Below are 11,462 nucleotides of genomic sequence, written 5' to 3'. Positions count from 1 at the left end.
TTCAGAAAGTAATTGGGGAGCTGGTTCAATTGCTCGCAAAAATTAACTTCTCAGATGTATTTCCAGTTCTTCAAAAAATTTAATATACAAGGAATCGAACGTGAAGCAAAAGTTCTTTGTATGTGGTTAGACCGGATATTGGATTCTGTTATCGACCAGCGGGTTAAATTGAATGGCATGGACCAGACTTGCCAGAGCGAGGAGAGCAAAAAGGATTACTTGCAACTTCTTTTGGAGGTCATGGAACAAAAGGATGCTAAAACGCAAATAACTAAGACCCAGCTTAAGGCGTTGTATTTGGTAAATCTAATTAGTCTTTCTATTCTTTCTTTTTTTCCATGATTTAACATGGATTTGTTTTTTCTTTGGTTGGAACCATAAATCCTTTATCATGTGTCAATTTTTCTTAGCAATCGTATTTAACAAATTATCTTGTTAAATATCATAGGACACTGTTGTGGCTGGTACGGAAACAACATCCACAACCATTGAATGGGTAATGACAGAACTGATGCAACATCCAAAGATTATGAAACGAGTTCAAGCGGAGTTAGACCAAGTAGTAGGAACTAACAACACGGTGGAAGAATCTCATTTACCAAAGCTCCATTACTTAGATGCAGTAGTAAAAGAAACATTGAGGTTACACCCAGTTGCGCCCTTTTTAATTCCTCATTCTCCAAGTTCTTCATGCGAAATTGGAGGTTACATTATCCCTAAAGGCTCTACGGTGTTCTGTAATGTGTGGGCAATGCAACGTGATCCAGAAGCTTGGAACGATCCGCTACGGTTCCAACCTGAAAGAGTTTTGAATGCCGAAAGTGTGAAGACGTTCGATTACAATGGTAAGAATTTCGGTTATCTTCCTTTTGGATCTGGGAGAAGAATCTATGCTGGAATTCCTTTGGCCGAAGGAATGTTGATGTTTGTTTTAGCGTCTCTGTTGCACTCATTCAACTGGGGATTACCTAAAGATACGAAACTTGATGATACGGAAACATTTGGGCTTGCTCTAAAGAAATCGACTTCCCTTGTGGTTATTTCTACACCTAGAGTAGTTAAGAATGATTTTTGGGCACTACTCAAAAATGGAGGGGAACTACTTTTCATTTTTTGAGTGGATATTAGAAATAATTTTGAGTCACCCCATATTTAAGTTTTCTTATAATACCAAATTTACCCTTAGTAATAAAATTAGTTAGTGTAATGATTAATGAGATAATTAATGATTAGTGAGACTAAATCAATAAGTTAATTTTGTTAAAAAAAGAATTGTTGAGCGGGAGAAGAAGAAGATGATAATGAAGATGAGGGTTTTGGAAGAAAAAAGTTAGATGTTTTTTCTAAGAGCCAGAACAAGAATACGAGATACTTAAAATTTAGTTAACGGTGCTTGAATTGGCCAGAATATTCCTCAAAATGAACAATTTACAAATTGATTTCCGTTTCGTTAAAAAAGTTCGGCTACGACATCCGAGGAACAGGTAGCCGAACTCATTTGCACGTGTAGTTCGGCTAATGTTTATGAAAACACAGGTAGCCGAATTTAGCTTTAATGGAGTTTTTTCTTTCAGAGAAAAGTTCGGTTAGAAGAAAAGATTTGCGACGTAACCGAACTTTTTGCAATGTAACCGAACTTTCTGCGATGAAAATGAATTTTTTGCGAAGTAAATGAACTTTTTGTGACACCGAACTAAAAAGTTCGGTTTGGACATTTTCTGGGACGTAACCGAACTTTTTTATGACGAAATCGTACTTTTTGTGACGAAACCGAACAAAAAGTTCGTCTAGGAAATTTTGTTTGCTACATAGCAGAACTTTTCTCTGAAAACAAGAAAAAACCTCCATTAAAGTTGAATTCGGCTAGTTCGATAAACTTTTTCACATAATTCCTAACCGAACTTCTCTCTCCAACTTCTATTTTCAACTCATTTTGATGATTACTTCTCATTTTTTCAACCAAACACGAAAGACAAGTGATGAGTCTGTGAGAATATCTTTATTAATGATTTAAATTAAGCTATACATGTATAGGTGGTGGTGGTTGATGGTAATGGTGGAGGTGGTGGTAGTAGTCGGAGGTGGAAGGTGATGGTCGGTGGTGGTGGGAGGAGGCGGTGGCTATATATATATATATAGGTGGTTATTAGATTGGTTTTAAATTAAATTAGGTTAAGCATATGTTAGTCATTTCCACACTTTAGGACATCTTTTTTAATTATAGGTTTTATAATTATAGGGTAGATATTCTTATCACTTAGCAGTCCCCCACCATTTTTGAGTAGTGCCCTAAAAATGGTTCAAAGTTAATCTCGAGCTTTACATGTAGCAAAACATAAATTTATTCATGGGCTATTATTTTCATTCTATTGTTAGTTGATTCTCAATTGTACTGTTTCTTCATAGCAATGACTAAAACCTTTATGAAGCAAGTCAACCATGAACCTTTATTAATCTTTTGGTTTGGTGTCTGGTTTATGGGAGGTTAAACACAAAAGATTTACTTTTGCGGAAAGCAACTGAAGTTGATAACTCTAGTGTTATATGTGGGAACGATCGGAAACTCAAAACCATTTGTTCTTACTCTGCAGGATCGCACACAGAGTTTGGTCAATGTTATTATCTAGAAATTGTTGTTCTTTGATCACTCCTAGTTCAGTAATGGCATTGTCTATTTGCTGGCACACAACTACATACTCCGACAATGGAAACTTTCTATGGAGCTTAATTCCAGCTGCCGTATTTTGGACACCGTGGAAGGGACATAATAGCTTTGTTTTTGAAAATGAATATAACTTCAAAACAGATGATGAACTTGGAAATGAAGCGAAGACATAATCCGGTTGTGGCCTGCAGCAGCGGGAAGAAGAGTTCTGTGCTTAACAATTAAGAATTCTATTTTGTGTAATATAGTGTTTATTTTTTAGTTTTTATATATTTTTATAAATGCCATGTATAATTTTTTCTCCTATCTTCAATAAATTTCCCTTTCTAGATAAAAAAAATTGATATTGCCACTTGGTTTTTTTTCCTTTACTAATAAGAAAATAATCATATTATTGGGGCTTGAACCCGATAAGGTTTTGGGGGCTTGAAATGCTATGTGAAGTCAAAAGGTGGATAAGGATACTAAGGAATATGAAAAAATCAAGAATATCCTTATCCAAATTTCACTATTCATCAAAAAAAAAAAAAAATCCCAAATTTATAATCTTCTCCTCTCCTTCTCTTTTCATGGAAAAAGCATGATGAAGATGATCATGATATCATCATGATGCAAATGAAGATGAAGATCATAAAAAAAAACTAAATATATTATCTTTTCCTCATCCTTCTCTTTTCGTTCATAAAACATGGTAAAGGTGATGATCGTAATTTAATCATGATGTGGTTGATGATAATAAAGATAAACCCGAAATTATTATATTCTCATTCTCCTTCTTATTCATAGATCATAATAAAGATGATGATCATAATTTCATCACGATGAAAGTGATCATCATAAAAAATAAAATAAAAATCCATCATTTATTTTTGCTTTTGAATGGTTAAAAGCTCTGATTCGATGAATTTCATGTTAAAAAAGAAAAACTTCTGAAGGTGTTTACGGCCAGGAGTTCTTATTTTCCCAACCGTGAATTTAAATTACGGATAATTTTCAAAGCCGAAAAAATTACGGCTTTCCTGCCCGTAAGTACATCTCACGGCCGGGAACTCCCAGTCGTAAGATGTTCTAAAAAAACAAACAAAAAAAGAAAACAGAGGTTGAAAAACGGCTAGGTTTACCTAGGTGCAATTGAACTTACGATTAGTTCGTCCCAGCAGTATCTAAGACTTGCGGCTGGGTTTTCCCAGTCATAAGTGATTCTGATAATCAAAAAATATAAAAGTCAGAGGTATATGTGTACGACCTAGCCCAGAGTGTTTAAAGATGGAAAAACCTAACCGTAAAGTGTCGAGTTTCGTCTGGGATGCAATGTCATCCCATCCGTATACAATATTTTCGGTTGGAGGTTCATCATTGCCCAGCCAAAAAGTGTCGACTGCGGCTGGGATCTGATGTTTTCCCAGCCGAAATTGCAAAACCCAGAATTTTAATGGATGTTCTCCGATTTGAATCAACAAAATCTTCCAGGTATAAAATTATACTGAGTAATTTAAGGATATGCTCCACCATATTAGGTGGTTGATTTTTATAAAATTAGTGCAATGATTAATCCTAACTCACATACTAATCATAATTAGTTTACTTAATCATCCTAATTAACGTTAGTTTGATCGAGGATATACTAGTCATTAATAAAATAATAAGATATGGGGTTATTAAATTTTCTATTTCATGACACAAAAAAGCCCTGAAAACTATTTGGGTTTCAAACCCCAATAATAAGATTCTAAGAAAAGGTTAAAGTCTTTATTGATATAAGGGAAACGTAACAAGAGCATATAAGCGAAACAGGGCTGGGTCATAGAATCCAACTCCAAACAACAAGAAACAACAACCAAATGAGGGACAACTCCCAGCAACAAGAAAAAAACAAACAACCGTGCTATTTGAACAACGTTTGCAAATCACAACAAAAGATTTTAAAATACTAGATACATTATAAATCTTAGAGAAAATTCTAAATCACAAGCAGAATCTGGATCACTAAAGATATTCCAGCTTTCAAATGCATAATCCAGCTAATTCATTATGATGTTACGTATATAATCGTGTAAACATTATCATGTAAGAACAAAAACTTATACATGCAAATATCGAAGTGTATGTGCAGGTGTAAGAGCTAAGGTAACCCATCTAAGAACTTCTTAAAATGGGTTTAATCTTTTCAGACATCTTAATGATAAAAAAGAACATTAGTCTATAGAAAACCACCATTCCAAATAAAACACCGATGTCAATCCATTTTGAATAACCAGGCATTTGCCATGTTGTTTCTATAATTTCTGCGCCCGTAATAATTGGTGATCCTTCTCCTTGGTTCCTAGTAAAATTCAATCCTTCGAACTCATTTTTGTAAAGTCCTTCAATTGCGTATCTATGGAAGGCTATATAGTAATTTGGATATTTCCAGAAAACTTCAGGAATATCATCTGGTAATCTAACGAAACCAGCATTTAACACCATCATACCTTGAATTCCGGCTCCTACTATTATTCCCATAAGATAATTAGGAACCATACTTGCCAAGAGCATCATTAAGCTCTCGACTACCATCACAGATAGAAAAATTATTAAAACAAAAAAGAGGAAATGATCGAGTCCTTTTTGAAGACCAACCAAGTAATAAACAATGGCTACCGGGATTAAGGAGATTATAAGTAAGTAAGGTATAGAGGAAAGTGTGTTTCCAATTACAAAAGCCGCAACACCATAATGCCCGTTTAATCTTTCTCTGTCAAATATCTGATTTTTAGAAGACGAACAACAAACCTTCGATTAGTAATAGTATTTGTATGTATTTATATATACAGATCTGAAGGAAAATGTTGCAAGATACTTTTTTGAATTTCACGGAATATGAAAATGTAATACCATCATATCCTCCACGAAAGAAGGGAATCCACCAATTGACATGAAAGTTAATAATGTCGTTAAAAACATAAGCATTGCACCTCTAGCCTGCAAAATTAATTCACATCATGTACGGTTACTTACAGTTTTATGTCAAACTTTATAAAAAATTGCTCTATACCTGTATTGAACCGGAACTGTGGCCAATGTCAAAAAAAATTGTACCAATACAAAGACTTAGTGAAATATAGATTCCAAGACGCAACCAGTAATAACCAAAATCACGATACATGTTCACGAAGGACCTTTTTGTAAGGACAAATGAGTGTGTTAAGAAGCTAGCTTGACTTCCCCTTTCAAGTACTTTCCCTTCCTGTAAAATTTTGAAGAAAATTAGTACAAATATGTTGTGTCTAAAAAAACAGTAGTCGCAATATAACCTCAATTATTTATTTTTGCGCAAAATTAAGAAAATACGACAATAAGACCACCCCTGTTTAAAAACCTTAATAGCCTATTTTCCTTTGGCCACCCTTACAAATGGTATTTGGATCCGTCCCATACCTCATTAAAGATCTCAGATATCCGGTGCTTTACTTGTTGGAAGAACTGAGATGACTTGTATGACTCCACTAAAATACTTATTGCTTCCTCTGTGGTTGCTTGTTTGTTTCCTATAAAACCTTGTTCGATGTCCACATCTTCATTAAGACTTACATTATCAAAGTCTTTGTTGATTATTTTCAAGTAATGATCTGATGGGTTTCTCATAGTGGGGCAAGGGAATCCATTCAATCCGAAAAACTACAAATCAATGACAGAAAATCAACGACTACTATAAACATTTATGATGATAAAAGAAGGTTACTTAAACCATGAGCACAAGAATTTACGAAGATTTTGCATAAATAGAACTGGATAATTCAGTAGTTACCTCATGTGCAGCAAAAGCTGGACCAAAATAAACTGTTTTACCGGAGGAAAGTAGACAAAGATTATTGAAGAGACCAAAAACTTCACTGCTTGGTTGGTGAATGGAAACAATAACAGTCATTCCACATTGTTGCGTAAGCTTCACAATTCTGTCCATGAGATGGCAAGATGTTGCACTATCGAGACCACTTGTGGGTTCATCCAGGAAAAGAAGTTTCGGACGTGTTAAAATCTCTATACAAATGTTTACTCTTCGCTTTTGTCCTTCGCTAATTCCTTTACTATTCCATCCACCAATTCTTGTATTTATTGAATCTTGTAATCCCATTTCTCTTATCGTTGTTTCTGCCCTATCTTTTTTTTCAAAACTTGTCATGGATTGAGGTAGTTGGAGCATTGCAGAATAGCAAACAGATTCTTTAACCGTTAGCATTGTTGTAAGTGCATCATTTTGTGTAACATAAGCCTATAAGTATCAGATAAATATAGTTACGCATGACATTTTATACTATTCATTTGTGATTACAAACTACAATCTACCCTTGATAAATGAATGCCCTTGGGACCGGAAAAGAATATTTGTTTAGTGAGCTTATCTATCTATTCATAAATAAATATATTATTCATTTACCGGTAAATGAATATTTATTGGTGAATAGAGTACTTTTAGCTTTTACCTCTACAATTTTGATTGTTCTGAATGAGAAGTTCGACAATTTTAAAAAATATTCAAGAATTATTTGATGTCATTTCTTACTTATATCATAGAAATGTTATGGATGTCGAATATTGTTTGAACTATATTAAAGAGAATGACTCAATTATTAAACCACCTACGGACAAAGAAATTTTCGAGTCACTAATAAATTATGAAAATGATCATGCACTAAATGATTGTAGCGCTACACCAAATGTGTCCTTAAAAAAGAAAACTATTTTGTAATTTGTTCATGCATTACAAAAAAAATTAAGGGTGCACTGCATTTTAATTTGGACGGAAGAAAAAAAATCAACTAAATATGCATCTTTTGAAAATAAATGATTTCTTATTTTCAACTATCTCCTCTATTTCTCCATCATCCCACAATCATCTTTCTCCTGACCAAACAGAAAAACCACAAACTCCTTTTTTTTCCCACCATCTTTATCTTTGTAAACCAACTGCAAAACTAAAAGCTCCTTGGTCGACACCTTCCGTTTCTTCACTATCTAATTATCTCTCTCCACCCTTGACACCATTCACATCAAGATTTCAGTTAAAGCACCACCACCACAAACAACAACACCAACATATTTCAATCTGATTTCACCACTATCAAATATTGCAATGACATAATTTCATTAAAACATCTTGATTTCATCTGAATTAGGTTTTGAATCATCAACTTGACCCTTCATAACCACAAAACATGTAAGTTTCCTAACCCTAATTTTTCTTTTTGATTAAATTTTCTGAAACATTGACCTAAGTGAAATAGTTTAAAATTAGATGAATTCGGTTATGTTTCACACAATATTAGTTGGTTATGTACCTGCGTATACACTGTTTTGCTAATTCAATTAATGATTAATTGATTTTGTTTTCACCTTATTACAGATATATTAGTTTAGATGGGTTTATTCACCAATATTTAAACTGAAATGAAACCAGTTTCATCCTAATTTACATTGGGTTGAATATATTAGGATGAGTCTGATTTAATGTGTTTTAGTTTGGATCGAAACTGGTTTCATCTATTCATAATTTTTTTTATGACCAAAGTTGTTTCGTATTCCCATAAATCTTTCATTTCGATATCATAAATTAATAACTATTTGGTTCATTATGTATTCATAAGAGTGTTGAATCTATTTATACTTTGGCAATATCATGGATGTTGGGACCGACAGTTACACATTGCAATTTTACCAGCTTGGTTTTTCAAATCTAGCTTCATTTTGCATCGCCATCCCTCAAAAGTGTCCATTCGTTTTTATTAGTTTCTACTATTAATGGATGTACGTATAAGCCTTATCGTTTTGGCAAGTTGGTTTGTAACGTAGATTTGTCAAAAGGTTTGTAGTATAAGGTTTACATAGAGGCATGCACAAAACTACGCAGTCAAAATGACTAATAATTGAGCGACTAATTCAAGCAAAGATTTCATTTTTTTTTGTCTTGTCAAGGTTGTTGTATGATTATACTAAGTTGAAATTAGTTTCATTTTCAATTTGGTTGAATTTGATTTCATCCATGTTTAGGCTAAGATAATGCTGGTTTCATCCATGTTTAAACTAAGATGAAACTGGTTTTTATGTTGTGTCGGATTGGGTTGAATATTGCTTCACCCATGTTTAAAGTATAGTGAAACTGGATTCTTTTTTTAGGTTAGGTTGTATTTGATTTCACCCATGTTTAAAGAAGGACGAAACTGGTTTTCATCATGTTATTGAGTAGGTTCAATTTGGTTTCACCCATGTTTGAACTAGGCTAAACTGGTTTTCATCTTGTTTTAAAATAGGTTAAATTTGATTTTTCCCATGTTTAAACTAGGAAGAAACTGAGTTCATCATTTTCTATCATTGTTGTACAATCACGTTTATATGAAATGAACTAAAAATAATGTCAAATTACATGTTTTCAACCTTTAATTTATTAATTTTACTTCTATCTATCGGTAAGCATGCATCTTGTCCTTTCAGATGATGTTGTTGAACAAATTGTTCATAAGGTGTTGTGCATTCAAAATTTCTGGAGACAAACTTTATGTGTTTCAGCTATAACTATTCATTTGTTTTGTTTTTTAATTCACCCTACAGAGTTTTATTAGATGCTGATTCAAATGGGGATGGGAAAGTTGATCCAAATGAATGAATATACTTTGTGAATTGAATTTTTCATACATTAAGTAAGTTAACTATAATTTCTGATATCATATGATATATTTTGCTTTTCAGCAATTTGGTATTTTGGAATTTGGTGTCAGGCATGTTTCCGATTTTCTTGCTATATTTTATAGGACATAACGTTGGCATTTCCCAGCTTCATGCTGAACTCTGAAATTGAAGATTAGACGTGGGGCGTAGCCTAGGCACATAAAGTCGTGGTATTAAATTGTTATCCTCAATTGAAACGGCGAATGTACTAAAAGTCAAGTGAAGAAATACTACAACTATGCGTAGGTAATCAGGGTGATTTCAATCGACGATTTTCATTATATCTAAGGTGTTTAACCCTTATAAAAGAAAAATATCAAAATCAAATTGTACATAAGACATGAAGAGGCCTATATATGATTTCATTATGTTACTCTACCTCTTTTAATTTATACAAATTCTAGGTTTTACCGACCGATCAAAAAAAAGATTCTAGATTTTATTAGCTATAACTGAACTTATAAGTTGATACCAAAGTGGGTGGGGTACCTTAAATTTCTGAAACCATATTTGCGTTTTTCTTTTAATCAATTGTGTATGTGTCATAAAAAAATGTTCATTCATCTTAGTTTATATTAAAAACTTTTATTCGGTAGAGTTAAGGAAATTCTTAATTAAACTAGGTGGGGGCATTTTAGTCCACCATGTGAATAGCAATTTTACCAAAAAATAAAAGTTTGGATGACATACCTTTGAGGATATTCGAAAAATATCTTTATTATTTTTGGGTATTTAAACAGTATCAAATATTATCTGTCTTTCTGAACCAGCAAAAAGATTTCGGGGACTATTGAACTAAGTATGTAGTGTTTTTGTAGCCAAAAACAATAAAATATGCCATTTAATACCATAATTTATTCAGTATTATGGTATTAAAATACTAGAAACAATATAGATGTTGTAAAGTGTGGATATATGGGTAATGAGTAAAAATGTTGAGTAAAATGTTTAAGAGTGAAATTAGACAGAGAAGTGCTTTATTTATACCGACGCTCCCAAAGCGGACGTTTGTATTCGACCATTTACTTTGATCGACCCTGATTGTCTTTTGTTTGACGCTAACCTTCCTGCAATCAACCGAATTAAAACCAGGTTAACTACAAACAAAATGATAAATTAATGTCGCGTGGTTAGGATCCATATTTATAGGTCCAAATTATTGTTCAACTAATGCGTTTGGTGTTTCTATTTCTTTCAGATACATACATAGTGTCGACGAGTTAAGTTCTACGCGGCTCGGAAACTCCACAAACTAGAACCAAAACTGGGAAAATATTCGAGTACCCGTCACCGAAGCGTACCCTTATCACCAATCGGTTAGACTTGTCTCCAAAATACGATGATCCCTTATCAGTAATTTTCAAAGTCAACAACTGGTATAATCTTTTTTTCTAAAACACTATAATACAACATATCAGAACTCTGTCGCATTTTGTACAAACTATATATTTATAGATTATTATAGATCACATTAATCCAACATAATTACTAAATGGAAAATGCCAAAAAGTACTTAGACCCTACTAACACTAATGTTCTGGTCCATAACCAAACTTAGCTATTTCCAGATCCTTAAGTTGGCAAGAAAAGAAATACAAATTAGCTAGAACTCTATAAGTAAATTACCTGCTAATCCGTCGAGAAGAGTTGATTTGCCAGAACCAGAACGACCCATAATGGCCAAGATCTCACTAGGTTGAGCATACCCATTAAGCCCTTGAAGTAGAGCTCTGCCATTGTTATTACTTCCTGATGAAGGTATAGTGACCCATAAATCATCCCATGTCAATAAAACACCTGATCCTGTACTAGAAGGCCCATTAAATGATCCCGTCTGCCTCCCATTCCCAAGCTCATCTGGGGTAGGCAAGGGGGATTCTATCTCCATTGAGGAACTTGGTTTGTTATTCAGAAATGGTAATGGTGAATTACTTGGGTTTAGATTGGGTATATACATTGGCGCATTCACATTTGCTGAAGCCTGAAGCTATTTGTACAGAAGTCGTTTTGGGATGATGATATTGATATGAATCCAAGCACTATGCAACTATCATTTAAATAATATAGGTGCCCAAAAAAAAGTCCTGATGCGTTG

General features: G+C 33.5%; 2 protein-coding genes and 1 long non-coding RNA gene across 3 annotated transcripts; 2 read left to right on the top strand and 1 right to left on the bottom strand.

Annotated features, from left to right (window-relative positions):
* Nucleotides 1-216: 216 nt before the first annotated feature.
* LOC113342385 (flavonoid 3'-monooxygenase-like) lies at nucleotides 217-1,117 on the top strand. The gene is made up of 2 exons (XM_026586948.1): nucleotides 217-300; nucleotides 449-1,117. The coding sequence occupies exons 1-2, from the start codon at nucleotides 241-243 to the stop codon at nucleotides 1,115-1,117; spliced, it is 729 nt and encodes a 242-aa protein (XP_026442733.1). The 5' UTR covers nucleotides 217-240.
* Nucleotides 1,118-4,801: 3,684 nt separating this feature from the next.
* Nucleotides 4,802-11,255, bottom strand: LOC113342384 (ABC transporter G family member 11-like). The gene is made up of 7 exons (XM_026586947.1): nucleotides 10,994-11,255; nucleotides 10,355-10,434; nucleotides 6,453-6,917; nucleotides 6,083-6,322; nucleotides 5,700-5,891; nucleotides 5,540-5,626; nucleotides 4,802-5,410 (listed from the first exon to the last, which is right to left on the bottom strand). The coding sequence occupies exons 1-7, from the start codon at nucleotides 11,253-11,255 to the stop codon at nucleotides 4,802-4,804; spliced, it is 1,935 nt and encodes a 644-aa protein (XP_026442732.1).
* Nucleotides 7,538-9,740, top strand: LOC113342383. Its single transcript, XR_003356637.1, has 3 exons — nucleotides 7,538-7,862; nucleotides 9,251-9,339; nucleotides 9,451-9,740. It is a non-coding gene; the product is annotated as an uncharacterized LOC113342383 (long non-coding RNA).
* Nucleotides 11,256-11,462: the final 207 nt, after the last annotated feature.

This window comes from Papaver somniferum, unplaced genomic scaffold (assembly GCF_003573695.1).
Source record: "Papaver somniferum cultivar HN1 unplaced genomic scaffold, ASM357369v1 unplaced-scaffold_4006, whole genome shotgun sequence".
Lineage (NCBI taxonomy): Eukaryota > Viridiplantae > Streptophyta > Magnoliopsida > Ranunculales > Papaveraceae > Papaver > Papaver somniferum.
The sequence above is the reverse complement of the archived record's forward strand: the minus strand, read 5'-3'. Positions and strand labels throughout refer to the sequence as shown.